The 17,243-nt window shown below is 57.7% G+C and overlaps 6 protein-coding genes across 6 annotated transcripts; 2 read left to right on the forward strand and 4 right to left on the reverse strand.

Annotated features, from left to right (window-relative positions):
• On the reverse strand, positions 1-5,697 carry DL89DRAFT_267094 (uncharacterized protein; the record flags this gene model as incomplete). Its single annotated transcript, XM_040887359.1, has 1 exon — positions 1-5,697. A coding segment is annotated over one exon (5,697 nt), but the record flags the coding sequence as incomplete, so codon positions are not given.
• Positions 5,698-9,305: 3,608 nt separating this feature from the next.
• DL89DRAFT_257161 (DUF21-domain-containing protein) lies at positions 9,306-11,208 on the forward strand (the record flags this gene model as incomplete). Its single annotated transcript, XM_040885505.1, has 2 exons — positions 9,306-9,507; positions 9,605-11,208. 2 exons carry the CDS (start codon positions 9,306-9,308, stop codon positions 11,206-11,208), a joined length of 1,806 nt encoding a protein of 601 aa, XP_040743494.1.
• A 720-nt stretch (positions 11,209-11,928) lies between these two features.
• Positions 11,929-13,005, reverse strand: DL89DRAFT_212590 (Diphthamide synthesis; the record flags this gene model as incomplete). Its single annotated transcript, XM_040884224.1, has 1 exon — positions 11,929-13,005. A coding segment is annotated over one exon (1,077 nt), but the record flags the coding sequence as incomplete, so codon positions are not given.
• Positions 13,006-13,431: 426 nt separating this feature from the next.
• DL89DRAFT_148402 (uncharacterized protein) lies at positions 13,432-14,283 on the forward strand. The gene has a single exon (XM_040883503.1). It carries the CDS (start codon positions 13,551-13,553, stop codon positions 14,274-14,276), a length of 726 nt encoding a protein of 241 aa, XP_040743496.1. The 5' UTR covers positions 13,432-13,550; the 3' UTR covers positions 14,277-14,283.
• Positions 14,167-15,020, reverse strand: DL89DRAFT_267097 (uncharacterized protein). The gene has a single exon (XM_040887360.1). The coding sequence runs from the start codon at positions 15,013-15,015 to the stop codon at positions 14,290-14,292; it is 726 nt and encodes a 241-aa protein (XP_040743497.1). The 5' UTR covers positions 15,016-15,020; the 3' UTR covers positions 14,167-14,289.
• A 112-nt stretch (positions 15,021-15,132) lies between these two features.
• On the reverse strand, positions 15,133-16,187 carry DL89DRAFT_322337 (lysozyme-like protein; the record flags this gene model as incomplete). The annotated part of the gene is made up of 3 exons (XM_040891339.1): positions 15,133-15,888; positions 15,991-16,144; positions 16,179-16,187. 3 exons carry the CDS (start codon positions 16,185-16,187, stop codon positions 15,194-15,196), a joined length of 858 nt encoding a protein of 285 aa, XP_040743498.1. The 3' UTR covers positions 15,133-15,193.
• Between the last annotated feature and the right edge of the window lie 1,056 nt (positions 16,188-17,243).

Genomic DNA, 17,243 nt, shown 5'->3' on the forward strand with positions numbered 1-17,243 from the left:
GCGTGCGCTGGTCTCGGTGAGTGGCGACTTGGGTACCTGTTGCTGGCTCAAATCAGACTCAGCGCCCATGCCCGGCATGCTTGGAGCCGCGGATGCACCAGACGAACCGCCTGGTTCCCCGTGGGACCGCTTCTTTGCCTCCTCGACAAATAGCGTCAAACGACGGGCCGCAGCCTCAGTGGCCGCATCGCGCATGCCGTTGATCCAGTCCTCCATCTGGTCCATGTCTGGCGCCTGCAGCAGGTACTGGCCGCCTTCCTCGGTGACAATTCGGAAGACAAAGTCGCGCTTTGTGTAGCCTTCCTCGACGGTGATGGTTGAGTTGATCAGGTTGATCACGTTGGCCGGCTTGGTGCTAGGCAGCGCCGGCCCGCGCGGGCGCATCGAACTCGATGTGGACATTTGGCTGTCGCGGTTGCTGCTGTCGGCGCCAGCATGCACCACATTGCCAGCGACTGCCGTGTGGCGCGTGCCTGCCTTGTGGGATGCACTGCCATCGACTGAGCTGTCGCGGACAGTGATGCCCACCTTGCTCATAAGGTTGGACATCTTGAGCAGAGGCTCGTTCTTGGCCCTGCGCTGCTGCTGCTCCTTGAGCTGGCGCTTCAGCATCTTGGTGCGCTCCTGCTTCTGCCGCTCCATTGCCTGCTCGCGGTCGCGCAGCTCGCGCTCGAGCTTCTCGCGCTCGCGCACCTCCTGGCGCACCTTTTCGATCTCATCGGTGACCAGTCGTGAGAATGGTCGGTGGTACTGCACTGGCGTACCACCGATCGGCCCAGCACTGTTTGCTGAAGCACCAAACCCAGGCTGGTGGACGCTGGGGCTGTCTGGCTGTGTCAGCGAGCGCGGCGGTGGGGCCGGCGGAGATCCAAACAAGTTGCCGTTGGGGAGGTCGGGTGTGGGGTGCGTAACTAGGTTCGTCACATTCGATGCCTTGCGCAGGTACTGCCCGCGTGAGTCGTTGGCTCCGCGAAGGTTGCCCATCGACCGCTTCGAGAACCCACCCGCTGCATGCCTCATAGATGCGGTTGCAGTATCGCCGGACCGTGATGCCTGGCTGCTGTTTGGCGCTGGCAGCCCATTACCACCAGCGCTAGCTGTGAACGAGAACGAGCTGTCAGAACCAAATGCAGCCAAGCCGCTGCCGGCCAATGGTGACACAGCCGATCCCGACGGTCCACTGGGTACGCCTGATGCTTCGGCAGCCATGTTGGACTCTCGGTAGCTCTGGGCCCTGATCTCGGTAAGCGAGATTGGCGTTTGGGCAACCTGGTTCGACAGTAGGCCAATGTCAATGCGGGTCTTGGTTGGCAGCGCAAAGGCTTCCTGGCAACGCTGCCCGAGCTGGTCGCACACGCAAAGCATAATGAAGACACGATGCCGCTTCGCAATGTTGACCAAGCGCACATCGCCAACCAGCGTGTCCGGTGTGTCGTAACAGAGGCTGACCATGTTCTCCAGCAGCCAGCCCAGACACGGGACGAAGCAGTCGGCACGCGCCATCATGTCTTCAGACAGATCAATCTCATCGCCTGGAAGGTTGGAGTATGACCGGCGCCGCGACAGGGCTTTCTGCTGACCAAGCTCATTGGCATCGGCAGCAACCCCGCTCTCAGAAGCCATTGAGCTAGATTTCGCCGCAGGGGTTAGATCACGTGCACCACGTAGCATCGCCTCTAGGGACTCCAGCTTGGTGTTGTTGGCCACAGCAACTTCATTCCATGCGCGCACATACTGTCGCGACTCGGGACTGACGAGGGCGCTAGCAATGGCGCGCTCGACGAACGACGGAACATAGCGCACCTGAGACTGGGCTGCCTTGCGCTTGCCCCGCTTGCCTGCATGGCCGACACCAGCACTGCCTCGGCCATAGGCGCCATTCTTGATTGAGTTGACGCGGTAACTGGGCTGGCGCTCAGGGATCATGCCGGCCTCGCGCATGTATCCGTTAAGCAGGTCGCCAAACACGCGTGACGCCGAGAGCTGCGAGTCGCGACGGCACATACGAACAATGGCCAGATACTTCTGGATCCGAATGATACGCTGCGACAGTGGGATGCTCGGGTCGACGATCTGGCGAATCACCCACCCGCGGATCGTGCGATGCAGCTCCAGCATGACCTGGATGCTGTGTGGCATCGTGCGTACCAGCGACGATTCGGCTGTATTGGCAGCAACACTGCCGACACCGACGCCGCTCATTGACGTCGAGACGTCATGCACCTGTGCCGAGATGCGCTGTCGCTGGGTCTGCTCCAGCACCTGGTAGATATCTGAAACGACAATCTCGTCCTCACTGGGCACCTGGGTGATGCGCTTCTTTGCATACCATGGCAGCGGCGCATGGGTCTGAACCTCGAGCAGGCTGAAAGTGACAATCCAGTCGTTGAATGAGCAGTGTGCAAAGTGTGTCTGCACCAGGCGATTCAGTGACTCGAGCACCTCGTGCGGTTCCGACAGACTGAGCAGCGACAGGGGCGACTGGACCATTGTGTCGACACCGCGCATGCTGTCCTTGCGCTCACGCTTGACCGCGTACTGCAGCCGGCGCTCCAAAACCTGCTCCAGCTCAGTGTAGCCCGAGGGTGATAGCATCTGTGTGATCAACTCCGGCAGCAGCACACTCGAGCGCTCGGCAAGCTCGCCCCAAGTTGTCTTGGCATTGGTGCCAGCGTCGTCCTTGGGCCGGGCTGTCTGCACTTCAGCTTCTAGCGAGACCAAGAAGTCGGTCATCGCCTCGCGCAGTGCAGTGCCATCCAAAAAGTCGCTGAAATGCTGGCCAAGCCAGTTCTCGGTAATGTCTAGCAGCGTGCCCAGCGTCCGCTCCACCTGATCCCAGGATCGGTGCTTGGTTGCGGTGAGCGCCTTGCGCATAGCATCGAGCACATCGAACCCAATACAGAAATGGCGGAACGACGCCATAAATGCCCGCTGGAACACATCGCGGTTGAACATCAGCTTGGGCGTCGAGCCATCGGGGAACTGCACGCGCAGGCCCTTCTCGCCCGCCAGAGTCGCCGAGTGCTGCTCGACACCGTTGATGAGGAGATCCAGGAGCATTGGGATGGTTCCACCCTGGACCTCAACAACGAATCCCACCGGCTGCACTAGCGCTGCAGAGTCACGCACATGGGTGTACTGCACACGCAGCACCTTGAGCGCTAGATCGCCGTGCGCAGCGTAGAGAGTGGCTCCAGCGTAGAGAGCGTCGTTGTGGCTAACGTCGCTGGCTGCTACAGCCCCGATCGACGACTGCTCATGCTTGCCATTTGTTTGTGCCGACTCCTCCGAGGCTGATGCCATCATGCTGGTAGTGGAATGGGGGTGCACCTCAGAACTAGTGGCAAATTCGCCGCCGGTGGAGCCCGAGGCCATGGCATCGTTGCTGGCCTCACCGACCTGCATGTTGACAGCGTTGGTGGGGAATGACCGGCTGCGCTTATGCCGCAGTCCCTGCGGATCCATAGGCTGGGGTATGGCGCCAATAGCAGCGTTCTCGATTGCGGATGTGTCGGGGCCGCCAGAAGGCTTGCGCTTCCCGGCCATTGCCGACGGGCTAGCCATGGGTCCAGAGAGAGCCAGCGAGCTGGTGGTGTTCTGCGGCCGGGCCATCGGCGAATCGGGCATCATCAGCCTGCCGCCAGTGATGCCTGGGGACGAAGTGGCGATATGCGAAATGGTACCGGAGCGCCCTGATCCGTTCGGGTTGCGGTTAACTGAGTGCATAGGAATCTGTGGTGCGTGAGTGCGGGTTACTGGCGTAATCCACTGCAGGATGTTGGTCGATGGAACAATCTCGGGACATACCAGCGGAAGAATCGACCCTGGCGCCTGGCGTAGTGCTGATGCAGCCGTGGCTCTGTCCTGGCCGTCCTCATCTCCGTCCTGCAGGTGCTGCTGGTACTGGTCGGCTACTGATGGCTCACACTGCAGAGAGATGGACAGCAGGAAGCGAACATCATACTCGACCACATCCGAATCAGCCAGCTCGTCCCCGAGCAGTAGCGGATTAAGAGCCATGTTTACCAGATACTCGTGCAGATAGGGGTGCGCAAGCATTGCTGGGTCGGTATGGATCTGAGGGGTAGTACTTGGTGGCGAGTTGCCCTGTTGTTGCTGCTGCTGCTGCGAAGTGGTGGCTAGCGAAATGGTACTGGCGCGTGACCGGATAACGCTGCGAGTCCGTTCCAAGACATTGGCTGGGATCGAATCTACGGCCTCCTTAGCCGCAGCAAACATCAGACCGTGGTGAACAAAGAGCACCTTGTCGCCGCCCGCTGCATCGCCGCCATTAGACTTTACAATGGCTGGGTCATACAGCCGGCGTAGCTTGCGGCCAATGCGATCAACATGCATGCGGATCGGGCCATAGTACGGGATGGCGGCATAGGGGTATCCATGAGACGTGCCGCTCTGCGGCTTGATGATCAGCGCCTTGCCAGACGGAGCCTTGCTCTTTGGCGAGTCGATGTCGGTCTCGTAGATACCGTATTCGACCAGCAGGGGTACCCACTTGGACACGATCAGCTCCTTCCACGACAGCGCAATGCCATGCCAGGTCTCACGCAGCCGTGCAATAGGTGACATGGTCACAGCCATCGCAATCGCAGCCCACCCGACAGCATCGCCAATGAGACGGCACGCCTCACCAATACGCACCCAGTGCAGCAGCAGAGCGCTGCGGCGGGCAGGGCGGTTCAGTGGCAGTTCGACCAACAGATGCTGGTGCACCAGGCGTGTGATAAAGTGCGGCTCGCTCTGTGTGAACACCATTAGCTGACGCTGCATTTCCAGCACAGCCTCGGGGTCGACGGTCTCCGATGCGCTGCTCTGGGTGCCTGTGGCTGAGGCAGCTGCGCCACTAGTGCTGTCAAAGCTATGACCAGCCATTGGCGATAGAGGCGACGATGCACTGCCGGCTGCCTCAGCATCGCCATTTGCTGCGCCGACCGTAAGCAGGCTCGGCGTTGGAGGGGCATTGGTGGGCTGGCGCCTGCGGGCCACGGGCTTGTACAGCTCGGCCTGTTTCGGGTCGAAAGCTGCGAGCTGCGAGCTATGGAACAGGTACAGCTGGTGGGCAAACTCTTGCGGCGATACCTTGAGCAGAAGCGACGGCGACAGCCCCGTGATTGCGACGCGCATCAGCTCTGGCACAGTGGGGATCTGTGGAACCGTGGGCTCTGGCTCGGCATGGTGGGTCTTGGACCGCACACGCAGCGGGCTGGACCCCTCGACGATGCCCGGCAGCTTCGCTGCAGGCGTAGTCGGTGTCTTTGGCGGGTCGAATCCCCTGGCTGTGCCTACGGTTGCCTCAGCAGATTTGCTTGTGGGGGCGGCGGCAGCAGCGGCCACAAAGGGCACCATGCGGTTGATTGCAGTGTTGAGATTTTCCGCCGTGCGTGCGTGGGCCTGGTCGCTGGCGATGGCCTTTTCAACGATTGCCCTCAAAATGTCAATTTGGCTGGCGTCAAAGGCGGAGCTATAAATATTGGCCAGCGCAGTGACGATCGCCGCCAGATTGTCCACCAGCTCATTATACTGCTCCAGCTCTGGGATGACAAGTTCAGAGTAGCGCTGGAGCTCGCGCAGGAGTTCGTCGGTGGTCATAAGGTGCTGGTATGTGCCCGCCAGCTGCAGGCTAAATGGAGTCTGCACGGCTGCGTCAGCGGTCTGCGGGCGAGCGGTGCAAAACACCATTTCATGCACCAGCGCGCTCTTGCTGCCGCCCACAACAACAACATTGGTGGGATCGTCGCCCCCCACAGCAGCGCTAGCGGAGCCATCAGCAGCGCCGCTGGCTGGCACGACCACCAGCTCCGGGTGCCGCTGCGTGCCCCAGTAGAGACGGGTGCGCGCGTCCTTGGCCGGCTTTCCGCCAGCGCGATCATCAGCATTGGCAGCATCAGCATGCTGCCCGCCTTTGCTGCCAGCAGTGCCAGCCAAGTCACCACCAGCACCAGCACCGGCAGCTCCGGTTGCTGTGGGTCGCCGCGACGACTCGTAACCACGGCGCTGGTTGATGTTTTCACGCGGGCGATGACGCAGCCGCCGGGCATAGCTGGCTTTGGCGGCAGCAAAGCGTGATAGCCAGTTATTTTTGGCATCGGATGTTGTTGCGACGAACATGCGTGCCACGCGCTCCTTGCCCCCAACAAAGATCTGGAACCCCGGTACCGCACCGGATGACAGTGCGCCCGAGTAGTCCTTCGACACTGTTGATGTGCGAGTCATCACTGACGATACGGAGCTGTTTCCAATCGAGTACAGGCTGACACGCCCCGAGCTGGTTTGGCTATTCTGCGCCAGGTGGCCAAGCATCCCTGGCGAGTGGTTGATGCTGAAGCGCGAGCTGGCGGCCTCGATGGCCTCGGCATTGCTGATTGAGTATGATGCGTGGTGCTTCCATTTGGTGAAGTAGCCCTTGCCCTGGATGCCCAGCTCGGCGCTGACCAGCGACGAGTTGTCGGCAGTGTGATGCTGCGGCTGTTTTAAGCGCGAGCCCTTGCCAAACCGCATCTTGTTGCTGACCGCACCAAAGAAGCTGGATGCGATCCCCTGCCTTACCCAGCGGCGCTTGAGCACCACCAGCGTGTCATCGAAAATTAGCACGCACACGTAGCGCTTGAACTTGAGCGTGCGCAGATCAACCTCAGTGAAGCATTCGCCAAACAGGTAGCGATCGCACAGCGGCTCGGTGATCTGGCCGTCGTGCACTCCCGGTTCAAACAGAATCCCCCGCGACCCAGAGTCGACCTCGCCTGGAGTCAGCGGCATTCCTGACGCTCCGCCGCCATGGCCGTCATCAAACACCGTTGACATCGACGGCCGCGTGTATCCGCCAACCGACTCGTTCTCGGCCGCTGCAATCTCCTCGGGGAACATGGCGCGCAACTCGCTCTCGGACGGCGGCTTGTAGAAGAACAGCTTGGCACCCTTAAGAACCACGCGATACACCTTCCACCCGCGCGACAGAGCCGATGCAATGGATGTGCTGGGGTTGATGTCAGTCTTCTTGCTCAAGTACCCCTCCTTGGTGATCATGTTGGGTGCGCCGCTGCTACTGCGAGTCGATTGGGCGATGGCCTTTGGGCTGAAGTCACTGTGAGTGCCGTGGCCGTTGGATCCTGCCGATGCTGACACTGCTGCCGACATATCGACCTGCGACATGTCCGGCCCGCTGCCGTTCGTCGATGGATTGGCAAACAGATCGACAAGATTTGGTGCCTGGTGGTGTCCTCGCCTCGTGCTGCTGTGTCCAGATCCATTGCTGCCTCCGGCGCCAGGGCCTCCAGCCGAGTGAGAGATCGGCCCATGAATTGTCGCTGCCGACCCAGCAGATCCGCCGTAGGCATTGTTTAGTGAGCCACTGGTACCATGGCTGTTGTTGTTGTTGTTGCTGTGGTTGTTGCTGCCGCCGCCGCCGCTGCTGCTACTGCCTCCAATTGTCGCCATTCCCTTAGATCCGTAGATAGTCTTGCGAAGCAGCCCGGCGCTGCCCACGCTGCCACCGCTCATCGTAGCTGCGCCGGATCCACCGATCCGGTGGGGGCGCACAGTCCCGAACACGCTGCTGCCCATGTCGGCGGCGCCACCAGTGGTTCCCCGTGACAGCGGTGATGGTGTGTATCCGGTCGCGTCGCCGGTGGTCAAATGGTGTCCATGGTGCTGCTTGTTTGCCGCGCCGCCCTGTGACCTCTTTGTTGTCAGTCCGCGACGCAGGCTCTGCCCGAGAGCTGTGAATGACCTGGTCCCTTTCGGTTTCGCGGTCTCATCCCGCGGTCGCTCATTTCCAAATGCCATCTAGTAATCGGTAGAAACAAAGAAACATAAAGGTCAACTGCTGAGCAGCCTGTCTAGAACAAGAGACGAAATAAGCTTTCAGCCTGCTTTCCCAGGTTGGTGGGTAAGGTGAGGCTGGGGCTGTGGGGGGAGTGGAAGGGGTGGTGACACGCGTGGAGAACGTGCAGGAAGGTACTGCCGCGCTACCAGTCTCGGTCTTTAAGCAAGGCTGCCGCCCGAAAAGAATACTTACAGCTATGAGAAAGGGTCTGTGTTAGACGGGAGTTGGAAATATGGAAAGGCCAGGTGGAGTGGTGGTGCTGGTTGATGTGGGCAAAACAAAAGAAGGACGGAAAATGAATGGAAAAATGGCTAAAATATATGCGAAAAATAAAAAAGGACGGAGCAGAAAAGGGAAAAAAAAGGCTACCTGCCGCAACAAGGCACAAAGCAAGGGGAGGAGGTAAAATATATGTGCGAATAGTGGGCCAGCTTCGCAAAAAAGCGAGGAAGGGGAGCGCAAGAATTATACTGCTCACGCCTGTCGGCCCACCCCCGGCCCGCCGCGCACGCGCGAAGTGCGAGCTGCCTCACCACGTTCAAGTTTGTTTTGATTAGACAAGGAAACAATCGACGCGCAATTAGCGCTGCCGCCGCCCGTTGTACGTTTTGCCAGGAATGCAATTGTTTATCTTGAACCAAGTCTGCCGCTGGCTCTGTCTGGCTCTGTCTGGCTCTGTCTACCGGACGCTCCATCTTTCCTCCTTGCCCCTCGTCGCGCCCACACGAGGGGGTTAGAAAGTCCCATCCGAGCTCGTCGTTTCCGGAATCGCCTTTCAAAAGGAGCAGCAGCCATCGATTATTGGCAATGATCACGAGGCAAGTCCACTTGTCTAATTAGAAGCAGTCCTCTGGTTCACAGACGCGGTCCCGTCGGGGCTAATCCCCCAAGCCTCTCCCCTCGCCGCTCAGCCTGCCTCGTCCGCAGAATTGGCAGAGCTCCGCTTTCAAGCAACTTTAATTTTTCGGGTATCTCCCACGGACCGGCACCAGTCCTACTGCCGGCAACAATGCGGCGCAAGCGGCAAATCATTCTTGCTGGAGCAGCGCTTGACTCTGACACGGGGCGACCGAATTGGTATGCGTTTTGGGGAGCGGCAAAAAGGGGACCGAAATCCTGCACCAATCCATCTCCAAACCTGCGCAGCGCAGCTGGCGGCGACTGCTTGGGAGCATAGGACATCACAGCTTCTAGAAAAAAAAAAAGCGCCGGGGGCGATTCAAACAAGAGTTGAGGCTTCGTCTCAGCGAGCCCCTTGAATGGGGTGGGGGCATGTGGCCAGGATACCACCAGCGCCAGCACTACTGCCAATGCACTATCGCGCTCCAACCTTCGTTTTTAAACTCCTGCACCCTTTTTGTTTTCGCTCACAGCTTTTTTGCCACCACTGATTTTTCTTTAGACACAAAGCGGCATGGTGCCCTCTATACGAACAAAGCCCCGTCGCCTTGGGCTGTGCTGCGCTATGGCTGCAGCTCTGCTGGCCAGTGCAGCAGTGACTGCGACCCCAATTCAGCAGCGGGAGCACCGGAATTCGCCAGGGCTACTGGCAGCACTGGGCGACGAGGCCTCCGGCAGCGATCCCACAGTGCCGCCCGACTCCCCAGACTTTTACTTTCGAGTGGGCGTCTGCGTGGTTCTGGTCCTCCTGGGCGGGCTATTAGCAGGTAAGTGTGCTTTTCTTTTGCAGCAGGCAATGCACCGATTTCCCTTGCAGCACCAGCGGTGTGCACATCTAAAAAGATTCTGCATCGTTCCATCTAGGCTTGACGCTCGGCCTCATGTCGCTGGACGAGACAAACCTGCACATTCTGGCCACCTCGGGTTCTGAGACAGAGCGCATGTATGCGCAACGCATCCAGCCTATCCGCAAGAACGGCCACTGGCTGCTTGTCACGCTATTGCTGGGCAACACCATCATCAATGAAACGCTGCCCATTGTCATGGACTCGATACTGGGTGGCGGAGTAGCGGCCATCGTTGTGTCGACCGCAGCCATCGTCCTGTTTGGTGAGATCATCCCCCAGTCCCTATGTGCGCGATACGGCCTGGCCATCGGCGCCTTCTTTGCCTACCCGGTGCGTATTCTGCAGTATGCGCTATCGCCGCTGGGCTATCCGATCGCAATGCTGCTTGATTTTGTGCTGGGAGCCGACCACGGTGTCACATACAAAAAGGCCGAGCTGAAGGAGCTGGTTCTGCTGAGTGACACAGCACACGGCGGAAACCTGTCCAATGACGAGGTCACAATCATCCGCGGGGCGCTGGAGCTGAGCGAGAAGCTCGTGGTCGATGTGATGACAGATCTAAGCAACGTGTACATGGTCGATATCAACGCCCGCCTGACCCGCAAGCTGATGACTGAGATGCTGCGTCGTGGCCACAGCCGAGTGCCTGTCTACGACACCGAGCGTACCAACATTGTCGGCGTGCTTCTGGTGAAGTCGCTGATTCTGCTCGACCCCGACGACGCCCTGCAGGTGCGGGAGGCCAAGCTCACCACGATGCCGCTGGTCACCCCCAACATCTCCCTCTACGACATCCTCAACGCCTTCCAGGAAGGTGGCAGTCATATGGCTGTTGTCATGGGTCCGCCGCCGCCGCCGCCATCGCTTCTGCGCTCGTCCCCAACTTTGAGCAGTGATACAACGCTGGCCACAAGCAAAACGCCCCTGCTGAGTGTCAAGAGCACAGGCTACGACAATGGAAGACATCCGGCCTCCACGCCATGCCCCTGCAGCACGGCTACCCCCTCGGCTATCCGTCGCCGCTCCAACTACATTGTCGGTGACCCGGGCCGCATCTTCGACCAGGATATGGTGACTGACGACGACCTGGGCTCATACGTGCCCATCGGCATCATCACCTTGGAGGACGTAATCGAGGAGCTTATCCAGGAGGAGATCATCGACGAGACGGACGTGTTTGTCGATATGCGCAAGCGCGTCAAGGTAGTGCGTGCAGTGACTGGCCCGTCGACGCCATACATGGGCAATGCTACAACCTCACTGGTGGCTGCTGCTACTGCCACAGCCGCTGCTGTTGTTGCCAGTGGCGACAGCATCAGTGCGCAACAAAAGGCTCGCCACATTCCCGCCAATCCGCGCTCTGGCGACTACGATTCCATGCGAAGGCAGCGCCGAGGCTTTGCTTTCAGCTCAAGGCGGCGACATGCCGAGGCCGAGACCGGCGAGTATGACGAGCTCAGGCCCCAGTCAATGCCGTCGAGCTCCCTATCGGACAACCACATCGAAGGCGTGCCTGATGGAGAGCGACCCGCAGTAGCCAATGGCCCGTCGTCGGGTCGTCGCCGCTCTGCGCTGCTGTCAGGAGAGCTGAGCGATGACTCGGATACACGATCGATCTAAATGAAGCGCATGTTGATTGCGACGTCGCACAAGCGCGGTCTAGGTTCAACAACATGCTCGTAGGATGATCTCCTCTGTGTACTCCCTCGCTCTTGCGCTCTGGCGCTCAATCTCAAAAGAGTACTTTTTTATTCTATTTCTGCAGCCTTCTATTCTAAACCAGAATTTTAAAATGGCAATAGTCCACATCAACAACCTCTCGCAACCCCAGAAAGACAGCCTGAAGCACGCCAATGACGTGCTCGCATCCGAGTTCATCTGCCTGGCCAGGGTTCGTGATCGAGTCGCAATCCAGATTCCAGTACCCGCCCATCCGGCCGAGCGACTCGCGAACATCACTGCTGGCACACTCAACGAGGTCGTCGAAGGCATCCAGAACATCTCCAGCCTATTCCAGGAATACGATGGTGACGTCGAGCCCGGGTGCGAGGCCGATGTACGCATGAAGGAGTTTATCCGGCGAGCGGATGCCTGGATCCGGGTAAACTGCGCCTAGCCATGTACTCTTCAGCCTGACTCGCAACCGTCGGCGCTCACAGCCCATGGGAAGCGGCCATATACGTCAGTTCTGCCAACTCTCTCGATTCGCGATAGCATCCAAGGCTGCCTTTTCTTTTTTGTTGAATAAACATGAACTGCTGCCGATTACGCCAGCGCCTTCAGTGCGTCCTGCTGCTGCCTCTTGGCCCGCTCGCGCTGCCTGATAGCCAGAGTGCTGTGGTAGTTCGGCGTCCAGGGGCCAAGCGAGTCGAACGAGTAAAAGTCCATGGGATACGCCTCCTGCCACTCGACTGCATCCAGTGCCACGTTGGCCTCGTACGGCGTCAGCAGCGGCTTCGGGAACGCATAGCCCCAGTCAATCGACAGTCGCGGGCACGCGATCTGCACCCAGCAGTCGATGTCGGGAAACTGCGCCAGCTTTCCTGGGAAGATCTCTGACAGCAGCACCGTCTCGTAGCCGATCTTGCGTTCGGCCAGCCGCTCCTGCAGCTCCTCCAGCACCTTCGGGTTGCCCTGCCGGCCGAGTGTGCCGAGAATGAGCCCAAACTTCTTTGCATGCTTGGCTGCCTCGATCGCGTTCTTGCGCAGCGAGTGCATCTCGTCGTGGCTGTAGCGCTCGCGCGTAAACTTCTTGTTGTACGGGTCATACGCGTATGCCGGGATCTCGGGGTTGTGGATCATGATCGACTCCAGATGGAAGCGCCCGTCGCCCAGGAACACAATCACGTCAATGTCCTTCAGCTTTGGCGAGGTGCACCCGAGCAGCTCACCAGGTGACAATGGCTTTGCTTGAGGGATGGTGACACGATACACCTCGTCCAGCACATGCTTGCACGTCTGCAGCGCTGTGACAAACTGGATCACCCCCACTAGTGCAATGCGCGTGCCAGCCTCGAAATTCTTCTTGACTGTGTCAACAAAGTGCTGTGTGTCAATGCCGATATCCACAAACACATACATGGTCTTGATCTTGGTGACATTGACCGGCACCAGACAGCTATGGCCATAGTGCACTAGAAAGTCGCATCCAAGCGCCAGCGCAGTGAAGTCGTCAATGCAACATGCACCATACGTGACATCGCCCATGATCACGGTTTCGACCTGGCAGAATGTCTCGAGGATGTCCGAGATCGCACAGGCAAACATCATCAGGCCCTCAGGGAACTGCAGGGCCACGCGCTTCGCGCCCAGTCGCCGGATCTGCCACACCGCCTTGTGCATCTCAAAGTTGTAGTTGGACGGCAGCAGCCCAATCGCCTGGTTCAGGCTGCTGTCGTTGAGGATATCCTGCGGTACGTGGTTGGCTGTCTCATGTGTGTGCCGCTCCTTGCCGACAGGGGCCACTGCAAGCGAGTCCTCGATAGACAGCTCTCCCTTCACAGCCTTGCCCTTGCCCTTGCCCACAAACCTGCGCCGCGGCCGACTGGACCTGCTCTCAGTTGTGCTGTCTGCCATGCTTTCTGTCTGTATATAGTTTTGGCAGAAGTATAGACCAAATGGGAAAAAGGAAAAAAAAAAAAAAAAAAGCTGTAGCGACAAAGGAAAGGCGCTCGTCGCAGAGTGGAAAAGAGGTGAAAAAATTCTTCGAGATCGGAACGCCATCACCAGCAATTATAAAAAGGGCGTGATCACCAATCTGATCGTGGTGATCTCGGCATGATGCAGGCTGGTGGGTGCTGTTGACTGGCCAAACTATTCTGCTACTGCCGCAGCCGGCGCTGCGTGGCCCGGCCACCTGTCGATTGATCATGAAGCCGAACATGAATAAATGGTAATATGCCGATACATGCCATTTAATAGCCTACATCGGATCAACGCGAGGACGAACAGCATTGCCTTTCATGTCATCCTACATTTTCGCAATGATGTTTTTCCGACTTGCTGTATACCTACTGACATTTGGCGCGGGGTCTGCCCATATGGCATTAAAGTATCCCTGCCCTCGATACAGCGCACACGGGATAGACTGTCCGGTACTCCCTGACGGTGAATCGCCTGACTATACGCCGGTTGAGCCAATTGGGAACTACCAGAACATCACTTACCCGCTCTGCAAATTTACTAAGCCATTCCCAGCACCCAGTGCAGTCTGGAGACCCGGCGAAAAGACAACCGTCACTTTGGAGGGCAAAGCTGCTCATGGCGGCGGTCACGCTCAGTTCTCACTATCCTACGACAACGCAGCAACCTTTGTTGTAGTGCATGAGATCTTACGGCATCTGTTCTTTACCAGCTCATCATGGAGCAACATACCGGACGTGCTGGACTACTCGTTTACGCTGCCTAATGATCTTCCGGGCAGCGACCATGCCATCTTTGCGTGGACCTGGGTAAACGCCCAGGGAAATCGCGAGTTTTTCATGAGCTGTGCAGATATCAAAATCATCGGACAGCCGGGAAATTATACGGGAAAGGCCACTGTTATCGCAAACTACGGACCCGACACACCGTATATCGACGAGTTCAACGGACAATATGATATGGGCATCGATATATATGCAGACTCACCGAACATTACCGTGTTCGGTGGTGGAAATTCAGTTGATGAGAAACCCAGACGCTACTAATACTAGGCATAGCTTACAATAAATTGCAAACTGGAACTACTTGGATATCGCTGGCATGGTCGCAGGCAACAGCAATTATATATTGCCCATCGTCAATAGCCCTGGTGGTGATTGCCAGCGGGCACCGCTTCCCATCAACCTCAGTATCCACAAGGCAGCCGTTTTCCATGACAACATTGATCCGAGTCAAGCCGCCCAATATCCCTTCGCCCGTAGCCTTGACGTATGCCTCCTTGACAGCCCATATGGTGTAGAAATCGAGCAGCTTGTTTGGGCTTTTATACTTCAAGTACTGCTGCTCATCAGTCGTGAGCTCCGAAGCAAAGATGGTCGCTAAATCATCTGCACTCTCTCCACCGTGGAGCCTGGCCTGAGCTACGTCGACACCGATAAGACCAGTTTCGGTGACTCCAACCACGATCCACGACCCATCATGGGCAATGTTAAAGTCGCTGACTGTTGGGCAAATAGACGCATTGGTGAGCCTGGGCTTCTGTCCAGGTTGGGCGTCAATAACAAAGTCCCGCGGAGTTGCGGCGGGACTCGCAGTGTACTCTAAGAGCGTTTGGCGCAGCAGAATGCGCCCCAATGCCGAGCGTGCTTTGTCATGGAATTGGCGGAAACGCTGTAGTGTCTTGATCTCTTGGGATGGCAAGTATTTGCTGTACAGCGCTTGTGTCTTCTCTTCTTGGGCTAACAAAGGCGAACAGTCTACTGCGATTACTTTCAAGCGCGCCATCGACATCATTTATGAAAAGAACTTAAACAGCCCTAGTCTGCTTTCAAGTCTGCATGTTCGATTATTAGGCAGACCACCATATTTGGGCTGGATATGGTACTCGTTAGCCAGATATTAGCGGTCAAGGTATATACGTTTTATAAACAGAGAAGGAAACAGAGAGCAAGCAGAGGAATGTCTAGTTGTAGCAGCCGCTCTCAATTGGTGTCTCGCCGGGTGCAAACAGAGGTAGAATGACCTTGTACATCGCGTAGCGCTTCCTGGCCTTGTCAGCCGCAGCGCCGCCATTGCACTCGAGCCCACCGTTGATCTTGTTGATCGAGGCGCCAAACTTGCCCGCCTGGACACCAGGGTCCGAGCGGACGCGGTCGCTCCAGAACCAGAAGCTGACACCCCACGCTAGATCCTCGTTACTGGCGACCTGAGCAGTGTTCTTTGTCAGGCGGTCGTCGCCAAACAGGCCCTTGGAGGCATCCAGATAGTTGTAGTGCCACGACAGTTGGATGTATCCGCGGCCCCAGTAGGTCTGGCCAGGCACATCACTCGGAGTCTTGTAGTTTTGGGCGCACCAGTCGGGCAGTGACTTGCAGTCGTACTCTTCCTTGGCTCGCAGTCCGTCGGACTCCCAGAGGATATTGGACAGGAACATAGCCGCCTCGCGCGCATTAGCAATGTGGCCCTTGGAAACCATGCCGTTCAGGAACGACGAGCACTGGGATGAGCTTGGGGTAGGGTACCGCTGGCCGATCGCGTTGCCTCCGTCAACGACTGCCTTGTTGAACTTATCGCAAGTGATGCCAAAGTTGGAACCGCCGCCGCCACCGCCGCCGCCGCCGCCGCTGCCGCCGCTGCCGGACGATGACGATGAGGGAGCTACAGAGGATGTGAAAGAGGATGGGGTTGCTTTGGGAGTGTAGATATTTGTGGTTGTGGTAAGGGTAATTGTGGTGGTACGGGTGGGTTTGATGGACATACTGGCTGGGTCGCTGGATGGAGTTGGGTTATTGATGGCGGTGTCAGGGGTAGAGGCGCTGCCTGAAAACAGGTGGCTCATGGTGGTGGTAGGGGTAGGCTGGGGCTCAATAGGAGTGGTGTTCCCGCTGGTGTCTTCGTAGACGCACATGCCGTCCTTGCACATGGTGCCAAGGGTACATTCAGCAAACGCGCTCCATTTTCCGTTCACGCAGAAGAGAAGCGATTTTCTGTCAGCACAGCCGATACGGTCGTTTTGCACATTGCACTCCCCACCAATAGTGACCAGATCAGCACGGCGTGCGAAGCGGTTGTTACCTTGTGGGTAAGGAGATGCTGCAGCCAGCTGGCTGGTGCACAGAAGAGTTGCAATGACTGCTATGACGTTGTTGAAGGCAACCATGGCTTAGGGACTGTCTACTGAGGATGGCGATAGAAAGAGTTAGCGCTGGCTGTCGTTTAGACAAACTGGAGAATCTGCAGTGAAAGATGATCCGGTATCAGACCCACTTGCCGAGTGGTCCTCGCCCCTTTTTATAGATGCCGGGTCGCCGATCATATCTGGCAGAGTACGCACTACCACCAGAACCAAAGCAAATTCTTGGGGGGGGGGGACATTGCACACTTTTGATATCTACAGTGGATCTTTCAGTTAAGACGGTAGTTGGTCCAAGAATCAATACAGTATCGAGGAGCCTCAACGTGCTGCGCATACACTTTGGCGGTATTTGTCCCCGCAGCATCAAATATGCGTGCGCAGCCTGTGGCGGGCGATCATAAACAGCCAAATACCGTGCTGCTTGGCGCTCCAATGTAGCAAATTTGGGTAGAAGTCTGCTGACGTAGTTGCCAGAGGGGATGTTGATCCATGTATATCAACATCGCCCGCCACCAACATAAACAATTTGGCCAGTGACGAACGATCCAAACATGATCCATGATGGTACATGCAGCGATCCAGATTTATCAAGCAACATGCGATCACGTACAGACCGAGGTGGGGTGATTCGCAACAAGTGGTCGACATGCCGCACAGACCACTAAGCAGTGAAAAATCCACAACCTCATGAGTGGGGCAGCATACGGTCATCAGCCATCTTAGGATTAGGGAGTGTGCAGCCTTCCAAAAAGCCGTAGAATGGACCAGCTGACCGGGCATGCATGTTGCACAGCAAGCACCTTGCACACGCCGGCCCGGGTTTGTGCAGAAGAACGGAGATTCTGGGCCCAGAGGAAAAAGAGGGGCCGGGGGCGTT

The sequence above is a fragment of the Linderina pennispora genome (genome assembly GCF_002104995.1).
Source record: "Linderina pennispora strain ATCC 12442 chromosome Unknown DL89scaffold_6, whole genome shotgun sequence".
NCBI classification, from domain to species: Eukaryota; Fungi; Kickxellomycota; class Kickxellomycetes; order Kickxellales; family Kickxellaceae; genus Linderina; species Linderina pennispora.